The sequence below is a fragment of the Mustelus asterias genome, chromosome 8, assembly GCF_964213995.1.
Source record: "Mustelus asterias chromosome 8, sMusAst1.hap1.1, whole genome shotgun sequence".
NCBI classification, from domain to species: Eukaryota; Metazoa; Chordata; class Chondrichthyes; order Carcharhiniformes; family Triakidae; genus Mustelus; species Mustelus asterias.
The window spans coordinates 133,804,219-133,827,985 of NC_135808.1; the positions used below are offsets into that span (position 1 = coordinate 133,804,219).

At 47.2% G+C, this 23,767-nt stretch overlaps 1 protein-coding gene across 3 annotated transcripts in view; it reads left to right on the forward strand.

The window, feature by feature from the left end:
* The first annotated feature begins 2,778 nt into the window (after window positions 1–2,778).
* LOC144497570 (vitellogenin-like) overlaps window positions 2,779–23,767 on the forward strand; it is a 109,833-nt gene continuing 88,844 nt past the window's right edge. For 2 of the 3 annotated variants that reach the window (XM_078219002.1, XM_078219003.1), the window contains exons 1-4: window positions 2,779–2,811; window positions 2,910–2,942; window positions 3,032–3,183; window positions 22,999–23,250. In XM_078219002.1, coding sequence (XP_078075128.1) covers window positions 2,790–2,811; window positions 2,910–2,942; window positions 3,032–3,183; window positions 22,999–23,250 — 459 coding nt within the window. In that variant the 5' untranslated portion in view covers window positions 2,779–2,789. Of the gene's footprint in view, window positions 2,812–2,909; window positions 2,943–3,031; window positions 3,184–10,393; window positions 10,495–22,998; window positions 23,251–23,767 lie in introns of those variants that run through there. The other variant, XM_078219004.1, reaches the window with a different exon arrangement.

Here is a 23,767-nt window from a genome sequence, read left to right on the forward strand (position 1 = left end):
TAAGAAGGCTTATGGAATATTATCCTTTCTTTTGTGAGAAATTGAACGTAAAAGTAAAGATAATGGTGAGATTCCCAGCCGTGTGATTCCCACCGGTGAGAAGTGGCGCATTATTGGCTAGAGGCGGGATTCTCTGGTCCCGCCGCTGTCAATGGGGATTCCCATTGATGTCACCCCATGCCAACGGGAAACACACGGACGGGGGTACATGGTCGGTGAGACTGGAAAATCTCGCTGGCGTGAATGGCCCGAGAATTCTGGCCGTTATGTTTCAGTTTTACAGGGAATTGATGAGGCGACAGGCAGAATTTTCCCAAAAGATGAGAAAGGCCTGGATTCTCTGTCCTTGTCCTCAGCTGGGATTCTCCTGTTCTGCTGCTGTGATTGGAGATTTAGCTGAGCACCAAGTTCTCCATTCTTGCTGACTGCGGGGGCGGGGCATAAATGGCCGGCAAATTCCGGCCTAAGAGTCATTTTGGATAGAAATCCGATGTGATTGCTTGGACATGCCGGCACAAATCAGATCGCAATTTTCCCAAACTTTGTCATTTTTTGGGAGGGGTGAATTTTCCACTGATTCTGAGAGGTGGGTCCTAAACATTCCAGCAAGCACGACTTCTCAAAGGGTGCCCCAATCTCAAAGTGAAATTAAAGACCCCCTCCCTCTCTCCACGGACATTGAAGACCCCCTCCCCAAATTAAAGGAATATTTCCTCATCCTCTTCTCCAACAAAGATTGTTGGCTTCGGGCATTTGGGAACTCGCAATGGGTCCCCCTTCATGTTTCCAATCTCATGTCCCCCTTTATGACCCCTCCCTTCATGACCCTTTCATGCTTCATCCCCTCAGGCCCCAGCCCCTGGACATTGTCCCTGGTACCAAAATGGAATTTTCTACGCAACCTGCAATGTGTTTTGCAGCAATGTCGCCGGCCTGCCATTGGTTGTGACAAGATCTTCTGGTCCCACCGTTATCAACAGTTTCCCATTAAAAGCGCCTTTCATTGGAGTTTAGAAGAATGAGAGGCGACCTTATTTAGACATATCGGATTCTCAGGGGGTTTGACAGGGTAGATGCTGAGAGATTGTTTCCCCTTGTGGCAGAGTCTAGGACCAGAGGGCACCATCTCAGAGTTCAAAGTGGTCCACTTAAGATAGAGATGAGGAGAAACTTCTTTTATCAGAAGGTAGTGGAATTCTTCCCTTCGAGGGCTACAGAGGTTGGGTAATTAAGTATGTTCAAGGCTGAGATAGACAGATGTTTAATCAGTAAGGGAATCGAGGTGTATGAGGATAAGGGGGGAAAGTGGAAGTGAGGATCATCATATCAGATCAGTCATGATCTCATTGAATGGCAGAGCAGACTCAATGGGCCAAATGGCCTACTTAAGCTCCCATGCCTCTTGATCTTATGATGTAAGACGGGAACTTTCCAAACTCCTGCTACCCACCTTTGACATGAAAATCCTGCCTATAACTCTCTTTCTGTCCACTGACACTGTGTGACCTGCTGGGTACTTGCTGCATTTTGCTGATTTAATATCACTGTTGGTGCTAACTTGGTCTTACCCCATTTAAAATTGAATATATTTCATATCAGAAACTCCCCTAGACTGATGCAAAACTACTCATCATGACCTCCTGGAGACCTTCCATTCGTAAATGGAAGGGGGGGGAATCTCATAGAGACTGATAAAATTCTAACAGGTCTAGACAGGGAGGATGTTCCCCATGGTGGGGGAGTCCAGAACCAGGGGTCACACTCTGAGGATTCAGGGTAGACCATTTAGGACGGAGGTGAGGAGACATTTCTTCACCCAAGGGGTGGTGAGCCTGTGGAATTCATTACCACAGGAAGTAGTTGATGCCAAAACATTGAATGTATTCAAGAGGTGGCTAGATATCGCACATGGGGTGAATGGGACCAAAGGTTATGGGGAGAAAGTAGGATTAAGCTACTGAGTTGTTCGATCAGCCATGATCATAATGAATGGCGGAGCAGGTTTGAAGGACCAAATGGTCTCCTCCTGCTCCTACCTTCTGTGTTTCTATGTTAAAGATGTGCGGATTAGGTTGATTGGCCATGGTAAACTGCCCCTTAATGTCAGGTGGACAAGCAGGGTAAATATGTGAGATTATGGGGATAGAGCCTGGGTGGAATAGTGGTTGGTGCAGACCCGATGGGTCAAATGGCCTCCTTCTGCACTGTAAGGATTCTATGAATAAACTAACGTTTGTAGATTCACTTCTTATCAATCAGAGAATATTCTCTTTCTCTCTCCCTACTCTTACCACCCAACCAATTACCAGTCCATGACACAAGGTCACCTCCAATTCCGTGAGTTTCTATTTTTCCTAATATTGTTTTTGTGTGGAACCTCAGTAAATGCCTACAGATGACCAATATTCATAGATCCTCTGCACCGTAATGTCCTACTCAAAAAATAACATTAGTCAGGCATGCTGGTTTTATTTGGTCAGTGCCAACTTGTCCAAGTCTTCAGTCAACAAAGAGGCCAGATTAAACAAAACATGCGTCATGTATTTATTGTCCCAACAACGACTCCAGACAGGTCATTATAACCTGCGCATTTATATTTAATCTTTGTCAGGTCAAAGGGGTCTTTTATACCAAATCCAACTCTTCCAAAAAAAAGACTTTGTGATTCATAAGAAGTTCAATTATTTAACCAAAGAACATAGTCATGTGGTACTGAATTAACTACTATATATCCCTGACCAGGTTTCACTTGCTCTCATTTGACAGTCAATATGAGGGCTATCATTTTCATGTTGACTGTGTCCCTTGTGGGTAAGTTCAAAAGAATGTTTGAGTACACTTAGCAAATGTATTTTATCCTCATTTTAACTCTTGATATTTAATACCAAATTATACTCATTCTTTTTCAGTTACTCTTCCTGGCAGTCAAAAGTTAAAGTATGGTAAGTGCCACTTAACATTACCTTGAACATCTGCTTCACTGAGTAGGTTTTGCTGCCAACATCTTATTGTTGTTCTGACTTGCCTGTAGAACCCAGTTTCACCGAAGGCATGATGGATGTTTACGCGTATGAAGGTATTATTCTAACTGGGCTGCCAGAAAGAGGCTTAAACAGAGCTGGTGTGAGAATTAACTGTGCAGTGAACGTTATTCCTCTGGGGCAAGACACCTACCTCCTTAAGGTAAATTAATGAAGCAACATATTTGTTTAAAATTTATTTTAAAATATTTATATCATTAAAATAAATTTGTACGAACATTTCTCAGTTGGAAGCAGGCAAGGTATATGGGTTTATAGTGTTCTGGCTGTTTGAGAATTTGAGACTTAGCCTTTCTTTCTCACTTCTTATTTGATCGCAACAGGTTTTTTAGAAATTTATAAGGATGACTTTGCTCATTCAATGTAAATGCTTAACTATTTACCTGCTGATTGCAAAGATCTCAGTCCAACAGGCATTCCTATGTTTAAATACAAAATGGGTTAGTTTTATTGTGCAAAAGAAACCTACCCAGGCAAGGATATAATAATAAACACATGTTCCAAATGTGAGACACACAGATACACACATGCCAACATGCACACGCATGTGCACATACATGGACACACATATATACATATACATGCATGCACACACACACGCATATGCACACACAAATGCGCACACATATGCACACACACAAACTCACACTCACGCACGTACACATATGCACACACATGCAGGCATACACACATGCCCACACGTGTACAAACACACACGCACACACATGCACATACACAACACACGCATGCACACACATGCACATGTTAACTTTTGGCTAAATTAAGATTTAATGATTAAAAGGCAAAAAGGTAGATTTTACTGTTTCTGAGTCCTTAGTTGTTTGTCGCTGAGACAGCTTTTTAAATGACGGTTCTGGTTTCCTTTCTGAAAATACAAGTTAGGAATTTAGAATTTTCTCTCAGAACTTCTCTGCTGTTCACCCCGGTTAGATATAAGGAGGCAGAGTTCCTCTCTGGTGGGGTGGGGGGGATGGTGGGTGAGGGGGGGGCGGGGGAGTCGGTGGGGAAGGTGGATTTTGACCCTGCACTCTCTGTGCACGTGTTTTCTGGAGTGGTGTCAAAATTCCGTGAGAGTAGAAAAATGCGAATCGAGCACTGGGATTTTCAAAGCCAGTGGAGTAGTGCAGATCACACCGAGGAAGGTCGATGTTACAGTGTCACAAAGGACACTGGGTGTCGTTAATACATCTCCCCATGCGCTTTGTTTCCCAATTGAGAGAGCTGGAGTTCACCCAGTGAGAGCGGAGTGGCGGGAGTTTAAACCCCGCACTCACAGCCTGGACCGCAGGTTATAGACGTCCAGAGCAAAGGCCTTGTTGTAAGCCGGGACATGCTCTAATAAAGCAGTGCTGTACCGGAGGACTGGCCTTCGGTATTTGACTGTGTTTGTTTTGATTTATTATTGTCACATATTAGTACACAGTGAAAAGTATTGTTTCTTGCGTGCTATACAGACAAATAGAGGAAAGAATGATGTGGATGATGTAATAGAGAAGGAAAGGAGAGGGTGCAGAATGTAGTGTTACAGTCATAGCTAGGGTGTAGAGAAAGATCAACTTAATGCGAGGTTGGTCCATTCAAAAGTCTGATGGCAGCAGGGAAGAAGTTGTTCTTGAGTTGGTTGGTACATGTCCTTAGACTTTTGTATCATTTTCCCGATGGAAGAAGGTGGAAGAGAGAATGTCTGGGGTGCGTGGGGTCCTTAATTATGCTGGCTGCTTTTCCAGGGCAGCGGGAAGTGTAGACAGAGTCAATGGATGGGAGGCAGTTTCGAGTGATGGAGTGAGCTTCGTTCACGACCCGTTGTGGTTTCTTGAGGTCTTGGGTAGAGCAGGAGCCATACCAAGCTGTGATACAACCAGAAAGAATGCTTTCTATGGTGCATCTGTAGAAGTTGGTGAGAGTCACAGCGGACATGCCAAATCTCCTTAGCTTTCTGGGAAAGTAGAGGCGTTGGTGGGCTTTCTTAACTATAGTGTCGGCATGGGGGGGACCAGGACAGGTTGTTGGTGATCTGGACACCTAAAAACTTGAAGCTCTCGACCCTTTCTACTTCATCCCCATTGATGTAGACAGTGGCATGTTCTCCACTACGCTTCCTGAGGTCGATGACTATCTCTTTCATTTTATTGACATTGAGGGAGAGATTATTGTTGCCGCACCAGGTCACCAGATTCTCTATCTCATTCCTGTACTCTGTCTCGTCATTGTTTGAGATCCGGCCCACTACGGTGGTGTCAGCAGCAAACTTGAAAATGGAATTGGAGGGGAATTTGGCCACACAGTCATAGGTGTATAAGGAGTATAGTAGGGGGCTGAGAACACAGCCTTGAGGGACACCGATGTTGAGGGTGATCGTGGAGGAGGTGTTGCTCATTCTTACTGATTGTGGTCTGTGAGTTAGGGAGTTCATAGAACATAGAACATAGAACATTACAGCGCAGAACAGGCCCTTCGGCCCACGATGTTGCACCGACCAGTTAAAAAAAAAAACTGTGACCCTCCAACCTAAACCAATTTCTTTTCGTCCATGAACCTATCTACGGATCTCTTAAACGCCCCCAAACTAGGCGCATTTACTACTGATGCTGGCAGGGCATTCCAATCCCTCACCACCCTCTGGGTAAAGAACCTACCCCTGACATCGGTTCTATAACTACCCCCCCTCAATTTAAAGCCATGCCCCCTCGTGCTGGATTTCTCCATCAGAGGAAAAAGGCTATCACTATCCACCCTATCTAAACCTCTAATCATCTTATATGTTTCAATAAGATCCCCTCTTAGCCGCCGCCTTTCCAGCGAAAACAATCCCAAATCCCTCAGCCTCTCCTCATAGGATCTCCCCTCCATACCAGGCAACATCCTGGTAAACCTCCTCTGCACCCTCTCCAAAGCCTCCACATCCTTCCTGTAATGTGGGGACCAGAACTGCACACAGTACTCCAAGTGCGGCCGCACCAGAGTTGTGTACAGTTGCAACATAACGCTACGACTCCTAAATTCAATCCCCCTACCAATAAACGCCAAGACACCATATGCCTTCTTAACAACCTTATCTACTTGATTCCCAACTTTCAGGGATCTATGCACACATACACCTAGATCCCTCTGCTCCTCCACACTATTCAAAGTCCTCCCGTTAGCCCTATACTCAACACATCTGTTATTCCTACCAAAGTGAATTACCTCACACTTCTCCGCATTAAACTCCATCCGCCACCTCTCGGCCCAACTTTGCAACCTGTCTAAGTCTTCCTGCAAACTACGACACCCTTCCTCACTGTCTACCACACCACCGACTTTGTTGTCATCAGCAAATTTGCTAATCCACCCAACTATACCCTCATCCAGATCATTAATAAATATTACAAACAGCAGTGGCCCCAAAACAGATCCTTGAGGTACACCACTTGTAACCGCACTCCATGATGAATATTTACTATCAACCACCACCCTCTGTTTCCTATCCGCTAGCCAATTCCTGATCCAATTTCCTAGATCACCCCCAATCCCATACATCTGCATTTTCTGCAGAAGCCTACCATGGTGAACCTTATCAAACGCCTTACTAAAATCCATATATACCACGTCCACTGCCTTGCCCCCATCCACCTCCTTGGTCACTTTCTCAAAAAACTCAATAAGGTTAGTAAGGCACGACCTACCTGCCACAAAACCATGCTGACTATCACCTATCAATTCATTACTCTCCAAATAACTATAAATCCTATCCCTTATAATTTTTTCCAACATCTTGCCGACAACAGAAGTGAGACTCACCGGTCTATAATTCCCGGGGAAGTCTCTGTTCCCCTTCTTAAACAATGGGACAACATTCGCTAACCTCCAATCTTCTGGTACTATACCAGAGGCCAACGACGACCTGAAGATCAGAGCCAGAGGCTCTGCAATCACTTCTCTTGCCTCCCAGAGAATCCTTGGATAAATCCCATCCGGACCAGGGGATTTATCTATTTTCAGACCCTCCAGAATATCCTGCACATCCTCCTTATCAACTGTAATACTGTCTATTCTACTCCCTTGCAACCCAGTGTCCTCCTCAGCTATATTCATGTCCCCTTGCGTGAACACCGAAGAGAAATATTGGTTCAATGCTTCACCAATCTCCTCCGGTTCCACACATAACTTCCCTCTGCCATCTATAACTGGCCCTAAACTTGCCCTAACCAACCTTCTGTTCTTGACATACCTATAGAACGCCTTAGGATTCTCTTTAACCCTATCCGCCAAAGTCTTCTCATGTCCCCTTTTAGCCCTTCTAAGCTCGCTCTTCAACTCCCTCTTAGCCAATCTAAAGCTTTCTAGTGCACTACCCGAGTGCTCACGTCTCATCCGAACATAAGCCTCCTTTTTCTTTTTAACCAACAAAGAAACTTTTTTGGTGCACCACGGTTCCCTAGCCCTACCAATTCCTCCTTGCCTGACAGGGACATACCTATCACAGACTCGCAGTAGCTGCTCCTTGAAAAAACTCCACATGTCGGACGTTCCCAGTCCCTGTAATCTCCTAGTCCAACCTATGTTTCCTAATTCTCTCCTAATAGCCTCATAATTACCCTTCCCCCAGCTAAAACCACTGGCCCGAGGTTCATGCCTATCCCTTTCCATCACTAAGGTGAACGTAACCGAATTGTGGTCACTATCACCAAAATGCACACCAACTTCCAAGTCTAGCACCTGGTCTGGCTCATTTCCCAGCACCAGATCCAATATAGCCTCACCTCTAGTTGGCCTGTCTACATACTGAGTCAAAAAACCTTCCTGCACGCTTTGAACAAAAACTGACCCCTCTAACGAGCTAGAGCTATAACAATTCCAGTCAATATTAGTCAAGTTAAAATCCCCCATAACAATTGCCCTATTACTTTCACTCCTAAGCAGGATTGACTCCGCAATCCTTTCCTCAACCTCTCTAGAACTTTTAGGAGGTCTATAAAAGACTCCCAACAGGGTGACCTCTCCTCTCCTATTTCTAATCTCCGCCCATACTACCTCAACAGATAAGTCCTCATCAAACCTCCTCTCTGACACTGTGATACAATCTCTGACCAATAATGCTACCCCTCCCCCTCTTCTACCTCCTTCCCTACTTCGACTAAAACATTTGAACCCCGGGACCTGCAGCATCCATTCCTGCCCCTGCTCTATCCATGTCTCTGAAATAGCCACAACATCGAAGTCCCAGGTACTGATCCACGCTGCAAGTTCACCCACTTTATTGCGAATACTCCTGGCATTGAAGTATACACATTTCAAACCCTGCTCCACCCCACCTCTGCAATGCCGTGCATTGCAGTCCCCATCCATGCATCCCTCACTTTCAGCCCCACTACTCAGGATCCCTCCCCCCCCCCCGAATCAGTTTAAACCTCCCTGCATGGCCTTAGCAAATTTACCCCCCAGGATATTGGTCCCCTTCTGATTAAGGTGTAGACCATCCTTCTCATAGAGGTCACACCTTCCCCAGTACGAGCCCCAATTGCTTAAGTACCTGAACCCCTCCCTCCTGCACCATCCCCTCAGCCATGAATTCAAACCTTCCCTCTCCCTATTCCTCTCTAAACTATCCCGTGGTACAGGCAAGAGTCCAGAGATAACCACTCTGTCAGTCTTGGCCTTTAGTTTCCACCCCAACTCCATAAATCCCTGCCTAATATCCCCTTCCCCTATCCTCCCTATGTCGTGTGTCCCCACATGTACAATAACTTGTGGTTTATCTCCCTCCCCCCTAAGAGTCCTGAATACCCTGTCAGACACATCCCGGACCCCAGCCCCTGGTAGGCAACACACCAACCCTGAGTCCCTACCTTTAGTTCCGACCCTCCTATCTGTCCCCTTAATTGTGGAGTCCCCAATCACAAGGCCCAGTCTTTTACAGCCCCTAACCACCTGAGCTTTCTCACTCGGCTCACCCCCAGAGATCTGCTCTCTATGCTCAGTTGATTCCTCCTCAACTGTAGCCTCCAGCACCGAAAACCTATTATGGAGGGGAACCGCCCCAGGGGATTGTCTTCCCGATTGCTTCTTACCCCTCCTCCTGGCATTGACCCAAGCCTCATTTCTAGGAGTTACTATTTCTCTATAACTCCTATCAACTTCCACCTCCGCCTCCCGAATTATGCGGAGTTCCTCTACCTCCCCCTCCAGCTCCTTTACACGCTCCTCCAGAAGCTGCAATCTAATGCACTTCTTACAACTAAAATCTCCTGAAACACTACTGGATTTCCTCACCACATACATCCCACAGGAGATGCAGCATACTGCCTGAACTGCCATCCCTGAAGCCATTACCAGCAAGAAAAAAAGAAAACAAAAAACTTCCCCACACTTATAATTAGGTTAGAGGAGGATGGAAGGGTGGGATCCTCTACCAGTGTAGAGGATCGGGTATCTCCTCTGCACCAATTTATAGGGCTAGGGGCCCGAGAGAAAAAAAAAACTACTACTGAGGGGGAACCTCCCAGGTAACTGACTTTTAAAGTTAAAATAAAAACCCTTCCCAGACTCCTTTGCTGCCCACTTCTAGTTTTCACTTTAAACTTGAAAAACTGCTGATCCAGTTGCAGAGGGAGGTGCCGAGGCCCAGGCCACAGAGTTTGGAGATGAGTTTCGTAGGAATATTGGTGTTGAAGGCTGAACTGTAATCTATGAATAGGAGTCTGATATAGGTGTCCTTGTTATCTAGGTGTTCCAGGGTTGAGTGCAGGGCCAGGGAATGGCATCAGCTGTTGCGACGGGAGGTGAATTGTAGTGGATCCAGACAATCTGGTAGGCTGGAATTGATTTGTGCCATGACTTACCTTTCGAAGCCTTTCATGATGATGGATGTCAGACGATAGTCATTAAGGCACGCTGCTTGGTTTTTCTTTGGTACCAGGATGATGGTCGTCTTCTTGAAGCAGATAGGGACCTCAGATTGTTGTAAAGAGAGGTTGAAGATGTCTGCGAATACCCCACCAGCTGATCCGCGCAGGATCTGAGTGCACGTCCGGGTATCCCATCCGGTCCAGTCGCTTTCCGTGGGTTGACCTTCGAGAAGGCTGCTCTGACATCTGCAGTGGTGACCTCGGATACAGGTTCATCCAGGGCTTCCAGGGTGGAGGGCATGCTCTCACTGACCTCTTGCTCAAAACGGGCGTAGGATGCATTGAGCTCATCAAGGAGGGGTGCATTGGAGCCGACGAGTTTACATGCCTTCATCTTGTAGCCTGTTATGTCTGTTATGGTGAGGTGATTACAGTCGAGAAGTTGATTGGAACACATTTGCATCTCATTATCGGGCACCCTCATGGGATTTTCACCCTTCACGGAATAGTCACAGGGCGTTGGATTGATATCATTCCAGCATGATTTACAACAGTCCTGCAAACGTGTGAATGTGATGCCCTGACCACCAAGGGCTATTTCAGAGGTAAGGGCTCACAAGGACATCCCCTACATGGTGCTCAATGGGGGCACCGGATGCAGATCAGTATAACTGGAGTTGGGGGTGGGGTTAATTAACGCAGGCTTCCCAGCCTCAGCTGATGCATTGCCCTCTGAGCTCAGGACTCCTGGTGCTGACATTAATCTCACACCCGAGATGGATCTGAGCTTCGCATCAGTCCTTGACTTCCAACTCAGTGGAGAAGAGTTGCTGACCTGGGAGGCATGTGCGCTGATCTGTCGGGGACCAGAGAGGCCTCCATAGATGTGGAGGTTATGCCTAAGAGAGGAGTCGGTTACGGGGGTGGTGGGTCGGGGGCTGACAGCGGAATTGTGTCCCTAACGAGGCAGCAGTTTTGGCCAGTATGGCGCATCGCATGGACGAAGCGGCAAGTGTCTGCTGGAGTTCACAGACTGTGATAGCAAGAAAAGACAGGCTGGAGCCTCGGTGCGTACACAAAGTTATTTTTATTTCTACAAATACATGACAATGGTGACCAAGCTACATGTGACTCTTAACCCCTGTGCCCACTAATGCCTCCAGTTTCTTACTCTTCCCTACCCTCCCGCTATGTCTATGGACCTCCCCAGGATTCACAGCTGAAACATAGAAACATAGAAGGTAGGAGCAGGAGGAGGCCATTTGGCCCTTCAAGCCTGCTCCACCATTCATTAAGATCATGCCTGATCATCCAACTCAATAGCCTAATCCTGCTTTCTCCCCATAACCTTTGATCCCAATCGCCCCAAGCGCTAGATCCCAGCAGCTGAAGTGCTGTTTTCCACGCCGTGTTGGCTGAGGTGACCTTGGCGCACGTCCCCTCGGGGGGCCGAGACCTTGAGGGTCTGGACCTACTTTTGGGCAGCAGGGTTTTGCAGTGCTGCCCTCCTCGGTGTGCTGGCCTGAAGATGTCCCGCTCACAGGAATGGGGTGTCAGATGGTGCGAACATCCCCGGGGTCTCCTGGCTGGAAGGCCCGGGCTGCAAACCTGCCCTCTCTTCCCATTCTCTTGCCTTCAGGTGCCCTTCAGCCCCTGTATTCCTCCATGGAATGGAGGGGCAGCTGGAGTGAGATACAGAAGCCCTGCCATCCTCTGACACTGATGGATACCCATGAGCCTATGTCCACACATAGGAGCTTGAATCAGTGGGGATTTCTTTTCAGTTATGGTAAACCTCAGAATTGACAGGTGGTGCCCGCAAAGTGAAGTGCTTGCAGCCACTGACATGATGCTACGTGGGGAAGTTCCAATGCCCACTCCACAAAGACTGCCGACTTGAGCAGAGAACATCGGTGACTTCCCTTATACAACAGTGCAAGACAAACTGGGAGATTTTGCTAATATCGTCATCTCCGGCCTGGAAGGAGCTTGACACATAATAATTCATGGCCACAGTAATGCTGGCTGGTGGCAAGGTCCCACTGGTAATACATTTGCATACCATGAATATGCATCAGCATGGCACTCTTTAAAATTCCATCATCCCTCCTAGCTAAAGTAAGGGGCGCAGAAGAAACTCAGCAGTCAGCTTTGTACAGTGGTGTCTGAGGTCAGCTGTTTTCCTTGTTGAAGTCTTCAGCACCAGGGCAGAGAGCAGGGGAATGGCACCTTGCATGGAGGCTCGGGGTTGGCGAGTCAGGGAAAGTGGCAATATAGAGTTGGGTTGGGGTCATGCAGGGGTAGAAGAGGGATCTGGGGCAGGACAGAGGGTGGGGTCAGGGGCATGGAAGATTGAAATGGAAAGGGCCTGGCATCCTGGGTGTGGTGGGAAGAATCAGCCAAGATCAGAATACGAGGGGCCTGAAGGCCGTTGCCAGTCCTGTCCATGTGTGGCTCCATCTCAGGGTGTTCACTCACAGAGTCTTTACATTGAGTTCGCTTATAACATGTCAATTATCCCTGCTGGAAATGATCTCAGACAACGTTCTTTATAATGTATAGAAGGGATTGCCAGCTGGGTCTGCAAGAGCAGCCATATGCCACAGAGTGGCGAGTACAGCTACGGACCCTCACATGAACATTCAATAAAGAGTGAACAAAAAAATGTAACATTGTTTATTCCACAATAAAGGAAATGTCCCTAACTGCTCTGTAACCATTAATGTGTGCCAACCAGTACATTTAGCTTTCTGACTATATAGGCTAACGACCAAGTGCGAGAAAAAGGGATTAGAATAGTTAGATGGTCAGATTCAATGGACTGAAAGGCCATTTTCTGTTCTGTAGACCTCTATGACTCAATGACTGAACTAACCTCAACAATTGTCTTGATGCACAGGAGTGAAATGAAACCAATGTAATATGAAATATTTACATTTTGTTTTATGAAACATCTAGTGCTTGTGAGAGTAGGAATAGGAGGATTAGGCAGATGAATGCGTGGCTTGAGAGCTGGTGCAGGGGGCAGGGATTTAGATTTTCGGATCATTGGGATCTCTTCTGCGGAAGGGGTGACTTGTTCAAGAGGGACGGGTTACACCTGAACTGGAGAGGAACTAATATCCTAGCAAGGATATTTGTTAGAGTCACTCAGGAGGGTTTAAACTAGTTTGGCAGGGGGGTGGGATCCAAAGCAGAAGGGAGACAGAAGAGAAGGTTGAGGATAGCACAGAAGTTAAAGAGAGCACATTAAGGGCCCGATTTTACCAAAACTTCGCGCCCCGCGGTAAAGTTGGGCGTCGGGCCTATGCCGTGATCCGTACCCGATTCCTAGCGGATCGCGCCTTTACCAACGGCCAATTCGGGCGCCGTTCCGGTGCGTGCCCAAATCGGCCGGCGCGATGATTTAAATGCATTTGGGGTCCATATCCACAGATCTCTAAAGGTTGCCACTCAAGTGGATAGAGCTGTGAAGAAGGCCTATAGTGTGTTAGCTTTTATTAACAGGGGGTTGGAGTTTAAGAGCCGTGGGGTTATGCTGCAACTGTACAGGACCTTGGTGAGACCACATTTGGAATATTGTGTGCAGTTCTGGTCACCTCACTATAAGAAGGATGTGGAAGCGCTGGAAAGGGTGCAGAGGAGATTTACCAGGGTGCTGCCTGGTTTGGAGGGTAGGTCTTATGAGGAAAGGTTGAGGGAGCTAGGGCTGTTCTCTCTGGAGTGGAGGAGGCTGAGGGGAGACTTAATAGAGGTTTATAAAATGATGAAGGGGATAGATAGAGTGAACGTTCAAAGACTATTTCCTCGGGTGGATGGAGCTATTGCAAGGGGGCATAACTATAGGGTTCATGGTGGGAGATATAGGAAGGATATCAGAGGTAGGTTCTTTACGCAGAGAGTGGTTGGGGTGTGGAATGGACTGCCTGCAGTGATAGTGGAGTCAGACACTTTAGGAACATTTAAGCGGTTATTGGATAGGCACATGGAGCACACCAGGATGATAGGGAGTGGGATAGCTTGATCTTGGTTTCAGATAAAGCTCGGCACAACATCGTGGGCCGAAGGGCCTGTTCTGCGCTGTACTGTTCTATGTTCTATGTTCTTGCATGCATTTAATTCGACTTAATGAAGCGTGCGCCCAACTTTACCATCAGTTCCCCCTTTACCATCGTTCGGCCCAATTCGCGTCCGCGTCCGCGCCTTTACCGACTTGATAAATAAAAGTCCAACTTGTACTTTTATTCGGCAGGGGAATCGCCGAGGCCCACCCTTCGCGGACACCCCCAATAACCGTCCAGGCAGACCCCCCCCCTCACCCCCCCTGCACCCCCCCCCCCCCCCCGCCCCCCAGGATCGGACCCCTCTGGGAAGCAGGCACACACCCCCCCAGGATCGGACCTCTCTGGGAGGCAGGCCCCCACGGCAGAGCACATCCCTAACCTACCTCGATCGTGGTCTCCCACCGCCATCCTTCCCGCTCACCTTCAGTCCTTTGACAGCCTGCAGTTCCTGGACACTGACTTCGAGCCACGGCTGAAGTGACCGGGCTTCACACAGGTCCGCTGGCGTCTGCCGGAGGAGCGGGGGCGGGCCCAGTTGGAACTCTAGTGGTGGGGGGGGGGGATGAGGAGAGGGGGCGGGCCCACATCGCCCTCTTTGGGGGGGGGGTGTGACTTATCATCCCCTGGGGGAGGAGGGGCTGTGACAGATCATCGCCTGGGGGGGTGGGAGTGGAGGGAGTGTGATGGATCATCCCCTGGTGGGGGGAGGGGGTGTGATGGATCATCCCCTGGGGGGTGGGAGGGGAGAGGGTGTGACGGTTCACCCCTGGGGGGAGGAGGGGGGCTGTGACGGATCATTCACTGGCACACTACCAGCCACAGCCATCTCTCCCGCTCTCTCGCACCTGCAGGGAAGAGTAATCTGTGGCTGGTAGTGAACCAGTGATGGTGCCAGGAGGGATCGGCCACAGACAGGCAGCGGAACCCCCCCGACCAGAGGATGAGACGTCACACCCCCTCTCCACGCCCCCCCCTCCCCCTAAGGGAATGAGACGTCACACCCCCTCTCCTTCCCCCTTCCCAGGGAATAATCCGTCACAGCCCCTCTCCCCGCCCCCCCCACCCCAGGGAATGATAAGTCAGACTCCCTCTTCCCCCCTCCAGGAATGAGACGTCACACCCCCTCCCCTCCCACCCCCCCCAGGGGATAAGACGTCACACCCCCTCCCCTCCCACCCACCCCCCCAGAGGATGATGAGTCACACTCCCTCCCCTCCTCCCGCCCCACCCTCCCTCCCCCCAACCCTGACCAGAGGATGAACGGTAGAGAGGCTCTCTCTGCTCTCTGCTTTTAGTTCTGCGTTCTGTCAGATTCTTTCTGAACTACGCATGCGCAGTTCGGCGCTCCGACAGATGCAAATGCGCTAGGCCCCGCCCACTAGACCCACGCCAAAAAAAGGCCAATGGGGGCGCTGGAGCGCAGCTGCCGGGCGCGGGTCTGATTTACGGCCGCACCCGGCACTTAGTCCCGATTTGGTAAAATGGGCCCCTAAGTAGTAAAGGCAGTGTCAGTAACCCTAGTATCAGACAGATCAGGCAAAAGCAGAGCAGAAAGCCAAGGGAAGTCCAGATTAAACTGCATTTATTTCAATGCAAGAGGCCTGATGGGCAAGGCAGATGAACTCAGGGCATGAATGGGGACGTCGGACTGGGATACTATAGCAATTACTGAAACGTGGCTAAGGGAGGGACAGGACTGGCAGCTCAATGTTCCAGGGTACAGATGTTATAGGAAAGACAGAACAGGAGGTAAGAGAGGAGGGGGAGTTGCACTTTTGATTTGGGAAAACATCACGGCCGTACTGAGAGGGGATACATCCGAGGGTTCGGCCACTGAGTCTATATGGATAGAACTGAGAAATACAAAGGGGGAAATCACTTTGATAGGGTTGTACTTTAGGCCCCCAAACAGTCAGAGGGAACTTGAGGAACAAATATGTAAGAAGATTACAGATAGCTCCAAGAAAAATAGAGTGGTAATAGTGGGGGATTTTAACTTTCCCAACATTGACTGGGACAGCCATAGTATTAGAGGGTTGGATGGAGAGAAATTTGTTGAGTGTATTCAGGAGGAATTTCTCATTCAGTATGTGGATGGCCCGACTAGAGAGGGGGCAAAACTTGACCTCCTCTTGGGAAATAAGGAAGGGCAGGTGACAGGAATGTTAGTGAGGGATCACTTTGGCACCTGTGACCATAATTCTATTAGTTTTAAGATAGCTATGGAGAATGATAGGTCTGGCCCAAAAGTTAAAATTCTAAATTGGGGCAAGGCCAATTTTGATGGTATCAGGCAGGAACTTTCAAAAGTTAATAAGGGGAGTCTGTGGAAAGGCAAAGGGACGGTGGTAAGAGGGAGCCTTTCAAAAGTGTGTTAACCAAGGTTCAGGGTAAGCACATTCCTCTTAGAGTGAAGGGCAAGGCTGGCAGAAATAGGGAACCCTGGATGACTCGGGATATTGAGGCCCTGGTCAAGACGAAGAAGGAGGCACATGACGTGCATAGGCAGCTGGGATCAAGTGAATCCCTTGAAGAGTATAGGGGGTGTAGGAGTAGAGTTAAGGGAGAAATCAGGAGGGCAAAAAGGGGACACGCGATTGTTTTGGCAGATAAGGCAAAGGAGAATCCAAAGAGCTTCTACAAATACATAAAGGCCAAAAGAGTAACTAGAGAGAGAGTAGGGCCTCTTAAGGATCAACAAGGTCATCTATGTGTGGATCTACAAGAGATGGGTGAGTTCTTAAATGAATATTTATCATCAGTAATTACTGTTGAGAAAAGTATGGATCTTAGGGAACTTGAGGAAATAAATAGTGATATCTTGAGGAGTGTACATATTACAGAGGAGGTGGTGCTGGAAATCTTAAAGCGTGTCAAGGTAGATAAATCCCTGGGACCTGATAAAGAGTACACAAACTTTGTGGGAGGCTAGAGATACTTGAATCATCGATAGTCACAAGTGAGGTGCCTGAAGATTGAAGGGTGGCAAATGTTGTGCCTTTGTTTGAGCCTCACATTTGTGATGGGTACGTTGTTGGAAGGTATTTTGAGAGACAGGATCTACAGGCATTTAGAGATGTAAGGACTCATGAGGGACAGTCAGCATGGCTTTGTGAGTGGAAAATCATGTCTCACAAATTTGATTGAGTTTATTGAAGGGGTAACCAAGAAGGTAGATGAGGGCAGTGCAGTTGATGTTGTCTCCATGGACTTTAGCAAGGCCTTTGACAAGGTACCGCATGGTAGGTTGTTGCATAAGATTGAATCTCATCGGATCCAGGGTGAGGTATCCAAATGGATACCAAATTGGCTTGATGACAGAATGTGGAGATGCCGGCGTTGGACTGGGGTAAACACAGTAAGAAGTTTAACAACACCAGGTTAAAGTCCAACAGGTTTATTTGGTAGCAAAAGCCATACAAGCTTTCGGAGCTCCAAGCCCCTTCTTCAGGTGAGTGGGAATTCTGTTCACAAACAGGGCATATAAAGACACAGACTCAATTTACATGAATAATGGTTGGAATGCAAATACTTACAGCTAATCAAGTCTTTAAGATACAAACAACGTGAGTGGAGAGAGCATCAAGACAGGGTAAGCGTTCTCCAAGGCAGCCTTCACGACACACGATGGCGCAGAGTCGCTGAGCAGAAACTGATAGCCAAGTTCCGCACACACGAGGACGGCCTCAACCAGGATATTGGGTTCATGTCACACTATATGTAACCCCCACAGCCTGCCTGGACCTGCAGAGTTTCACTGGCTGTCTTGCTGGAGACAATACATATCTTTTTAGCCTGTCTTGATGCTCTCTCCACTCACGTTGTTTGTATCTTAAAGACTTGATTAGTTGTAAGTATTCGCATTCCAACCATTATTCATGTAAATTGAGTCTGTGTCTTCATATGCCCTGTTTGTGAACAGAATTCCCACTCACCTGAAGAAGGGGCTTGGAGCTCCGAAAGCTTGTGTGGCTTTTGCTACCAAATAAACCTGTTGGACTTTAACCTGGTGTTGTTAAACTTCTTGATGACAGAAGCCTGAGGGTGGTTGTAGAGGGTTGTTTTTCAAACTGGAGACCTGTAACCAGCCTCAGGTATCAGTGCTGGGTCCACTGTTATTTGTCATTTATATTAATGATTTGGATGAGAATATAGGAGGCATAGTTAGTAAGTTTGCAGATGACACCAAGATTGGTGGCATAGTGGACAGTGAAGAAGGTTATCTCAGATTGCAATGGGATCTTGATCAATTGGGCCAGTGGGCTGACGAATGGCAGATGGAATTCAATTTGATAATGCGAGGTGATGCATTTTGGCCGATCGAACCAGGGCAGGACTCACTCAGTTAATGATAGGGCGTTGGGGATAATTACAGAACAAAGAGATCTAGGGGTACAGGTTCATAGCTCCTTGAAAGTGGAGCCACAGGTGGACAGAGTGATGAAGAAGGCATTCGGCATGCTTGATTCCATCGGTCAGAACATTGAATACAGGAGTTGGGACGTCTTGTTGAAGTTGTACAAGACATTGGTAAGGCCACACTTCGAATACTGTGTACAGTTCTGGTCACCCTATTATAGAAAGAATATTATTAAACTAGAAAGAATGCAGAAAAGTTTTACTAGGATGCTACCGGGACTTGATGGTTTGAGTTATAAAAAGAGGCTGGATAGACTGGGACTTTTTTCTCTGGAGCGTAGGAGGCTGAAGGGTGATCTTATAGAGGTCTAGAAAACGATGCGAGGCATCGATCAGCTAGATAGTCAATATCTTTTCCCAAAGGTAGGGGAGTCTAAAACTATAGGGCATAGGTTTAAGGCGAGAGGGAGAGATACAAAAGTGTCCAGAGGTGCAATTTTTTCACACAGAGGGCGGTGAGTGTCTGGAACAAGCTGCCAGAGGTAGTAGTTGAGGCGGGTACAATTTTGTCTTTTAAAAAGTGTTCAGACAGTTATATGGGTAAGATGAGCATAGAGGGATATGGATCAAATTGGGACTAGCTTCGGGGTTTTAAAAAAAAAGGCGGCATGGACAAGTTGGGCCGAAGGGCCTGTTTCCATGCTGTAAACCTCTATGACTCTATGACCTTTGTGCTCCCAATAAGTTAATGACAATGGAGTTGGTGGAATAGAATAGAATCCTGCAGTGCAGAAGGAGACCATTCAGCCCATCAAGCCTGCATCAACAACAATCCTACCCAGCCCTGATCCTCATAACCCCACATATTAACCCTGCTAATCCCCCTAACACTAAAAGACAATTTAGCATGGTCAATCAACCTAACCTGCATTTCTTTGGACTGTGGGAGGAAACACACGCAGACACAGGGAGAACATGCAGACTCCACACAGACAGTGACCCGAGGCCGGAATTGAACTCGGGTCCCTGGCACTGTGAGGTGGAGATGCCGGCGTTGGACTGGAGTAAACACAGTAAGAAGTCTCACAGTTAAAGTTCAACATGTTTATTTGGTAGCAAAAGCCACCAGAGACTGATAGCCAAGTTCCGCACACATGAAGACGGCTTCAACTGGGATCTTGGGTTCATGTCACACTATCTGTAACCCCCACGGCTTGCCTGGGCTTGCAAAATCCCACTAACTGTCCTGGCTGGAGACAATACACATCTCTTTAACCTGTGCTTAACCCTCTCTCCACTCACATTGTCTGTACCTTTAAGACTTGATTACCTGTAAAGACTCGCATTCCAACCATTATTTTGTAAATTGAGTTTGTGTCTTTATATGCCCTGTTTGTGAACTGAAATCCCACTCACCTAATGAAGGAGCAGCGCTCCGAATGCTTGTGGCTTTTGCTACCAAATAAACATGTTGGACTTTAACCTGGTGTTGTGAGACTTCTTACTGTGAGGTTGCAGTGCTAACCACTGCGCCACCGTGCCGCCCATAGCTGTGACCATGACACAGAGTCTCCCTGTTTGGCTATCTGTGAAGTTACAAGGCTGATCTTCTCACTTGTGTACTTCAGTCACCCCCACATGCTGTGCCATGGAATTGGTTATTTTGGGGAAGGATAATGATTTTGGAGGTAACCGTACGAAGGAATTCACAACAGCAGAATGCGAGACAATTCTAGAGTTCTATACGCGTGCATTGCCTCAATATTTACATACATACTGACAGAAAGCCATTGCTTGGCCAAAAATCACAACAGGATTTATCCCAGAACATTCATTGTTAACTGCCAACGTAATGGTTATTGTTTACCACGTATCCTGTAGTGCCCTATCCCATATATTTTGTGATTACGATCAAGATTAAATTAATTAGAAATGCAAATTTGTATATCGAAGTTAACTTTAGCTGAGAACAGGGCGGCACGGTGGCACAGTGGTTAGCACTGCTGCTTCACAGCACCAGGGACCCAGGTTCAATTCCGGCCTTGGGTCACTGTCTGTGTGGAGTTTGCACGTTCTCCATGTGTCTGCGTGGGCTTCCTCCGGCTGCTCCGGTTTCCTCCCAGAGTCCAAAGATGTGTGGGTTAGATTGATTGGCCATGCTAAATTGACCTTAATGTCAGGGGGATTAGCAGGATAAATGCATGGAGTTACAGGAATAGGGCCTGGATAAGATTGTGGTCAGTATAGACTTGATCGGTCAAATGGCCTCTTTCTGTACTGTGGGGATACTATGATTCCATTCTATGATTCTAACAAAATTTAAAATTATTGGGAAGTGGCCCAATTGTAAAAGAAAACGTGTCTAAGGTTAGTGGAAAGGATTTGGAGGTTGCAGGAGTTCGGAGGTGGTGGTTGGTGGGAGGTCAGGGGGCTGTCAGAGGTCAGGGGAGGTTGGAGGTTGAGGTCAGGGCCAAAGGTGAAAAGTTTGGTCGAAAGTCAGGGGTTGGAGGTCAGGGTTGATCAGAGGTCGAAGTGGATCAGAAGAAGAGTAGTGGTCAGGGGACAGATCCCCTGGATGTGTACAACAATTAGCCAGAAGTTAGAAATGGTTTTAGTCCTTCTCACCTTTTCTGGAAAAATATTGATGTGATCCAGTCAGAAATATCCAAAGTTTGAGACTTAAATTGAATTTTCGGATGATGCCCAGATCAAAGCATCTGCTCAGGACAAGATCGCACTTCTTGGCAATTTTCATGTGAACCTGACCTGGCAAATTATGAAGGAGATTCCCCAGCGTGTCATTGGCAGTGGAGAGCATGGAAATCATGGCCAAATTATTGTGTTTTCAGCCAAAGGCTGGAAGTTTCTGGCTGTTCTGGATCTTCCAGTCCCGCTGACAGTGGGCTCTCACCATGTGTACCCTGACGGCAGAGTTGCAAACAATGAGCGACTCCATTGACAGCGTTGGGACCAGAAATCCCACCACCAGTCAATGGTAGGCCAACTCCCCTGCCGCGAAACACGCCACAGGGGATGACATGAAAAATCTGGCCCAGCACGCCACTCCATTTGAAATCTTCTAAAATCTAGCCATGTCTGATAAAACTGAGATGGATGGAAAGCTGGTTAGCAGATAGGAAGCAAAGTGTTGGCATAAATGGGTCTTTTTCTGATTGGCAGTCAGTGATTAGTGGTGTTCCGCAAGGGATCTGTGCTTGGACCCCAACTGTTCACATTATATATTAATGATTTGGAAGAGGGAACTGAATGTATTATCTCCAAATTTGCAGATGATACAAAGTTGGGTGGGAGGGTGAGCTGTGAGGAGGATGCAGAGATGCTTCAGTGTGATTTGGACAGGTTGACTGTGTGGGCATCTGCTTAGCAGATGCAGTATAATGTGGATAAATGTGAGGTTTTCCACTTTGATAGCAATAATAGGAAGACAGGTTATTACTTGAATGGGTGTAAATTGAAAGAGGTGGATACTCACCCGCACCTTGGAGTCCTCGTGCATCAGTTGCTGAAAGCAAGTGCACAGGTACAGAAGGCAGTAGCGAAAGGATTTGAGTATAGGGATAGGGATGTTTTGCTGCAATTGTATAGGGCTTTGGTGAGGCCACACCTGGAGTATTGTGTGCAGTTTTGGTGTCTTTATCTGAGGAAGGATGTCCTTGCGAAAGAGGGAGTACAGCGAAGATTTACCAGTGTGAATCTTGGGATGGCAGGTCTGTCATATGAGCTGGGACTAAATCGGTTAGGATTATATTCACTGGAGTTTAGAAGATTGAGAGGGGATTTCATATAAACTTATAAAATTCTAACAGGGTTAGACAGGGTAGATTCAGAAAGAACGTTCCCAATGGTGCGGAAGTCCAGATCTAGGAGTCATAGTTTGAGGATAAGGGGTAAACATTTTAGAACTGAGGTGAGGAGAAATTTCTTCACCCAGAGGGTGGTGAATGTGTGGAACTTACTACCACAGAAAGTAGTTGAGGCCAAAACATTGCGTGATTTCAAGAAGAAATTAGATATAATTCTTGGGGTTAAAGGGACCAAGGGATATGGGAGGAAGGGAGGATCAGGATATTGAATTCGATAATCTACCATGATCAAGGGGAGTGGTGGAGCAGGCTCGAAGGGCCGAATGGCCCACTCCTGCTTCTAGTTTCTATGTTTCTAAATTCACGGAATCACAGAATTGTTAGAATGCAAATGGAGGCCATTCGGCCCATCTCAGCTCATCGAACAATTCATTAGTGCATTTCTCCCACTTCCTCCCCGTAACCCTGCACATTCTTCCTGTTGATATAACTGTTTAATTCCATTCCCTGGCGAAATCTTTGATCAAACTTGCCACCACCACATTCTCAGGCAGGGCATTCCAGCTTAGCTACTCGCTGAATGAAAAAGTCGTTTCTCATATTGCTTTTGATTCTCTTGCCAATTATTTTAAATCCGTGCCCTCTTAAATCTCATCTCTGAACACACCTTTGATTAGATCCCTTGATTTCTGCTTGGGGTTCATTTCTCTTCACCCAGTCATTTGCAACATGCCTTGGGAGGTTTCACAGCATTGAAAAATTCTGTCCTTTATTAACATTGAAGCAACCTTTGAACCTCTCTGCAGTGCACAGCTTTCAGCGCCTGGAATAAACTCACAACTCCTTCCATTTATTTTCTCAGATCGCACACCCTCAGATTCAGGAGTACAACGGCATTTGGCCAATTGATTCCTTCATCTCAGCACGGAGACTTTCGCAGAAACTGGCTCCAGAGCTGATGAAACCGGTGAAGTTTGAGTACAGCAAAGGCCGTGTGGGAAAGATCCACGCCCCTGCACACTTGCAGGAAGAAGTCCTGAACATCCACAGAGGAATCCTCAACATTTTCCAAATCACCATGAAGAAGTCACAAAATTTCTATGGGTTGCAGGAGGTATGTTGGCAGTCACCTGCCTTGTTACATAAAAATGGCGCAAGAGCAGAAGAAACAGGAACAGGAGTAGACTATTCAGCCCCTCAAACCAGTATTCAATACAATCTTCTCTCTCAGCTCCATTCTCCCAACCTTGATTCCCTGAGAGGCCAAAAAGATGCCTATCTCAGCCTTAAATATGTTCAATGATGGAGTGTCCATAATCGTCTGTGGTGGAAAATTCCAAAGATCCACAACCCTCAGAATGAAGAAGTTTCTCCTCATCTCAATCCCAGCTGATAGACACCTTGGTGTCCTATTCTCCCTAGCCTGGGGAAGCAACCACTCAGTGTTCCTCCTGTCAAGCCCCCTATTGAATCTTGTAGGCATCAGTGACGTTACCTTTCTATTTCCTAAATTCTGGAAACTATAAGCCCAATTTACTCTACCTCTTTCGTGGGATGTCCCCAGGGACCAATCTAGTGAAGCTTGGCTGCACTGCCTCAAATGCAAGTACATCCTTACTTAAATCTGGAGC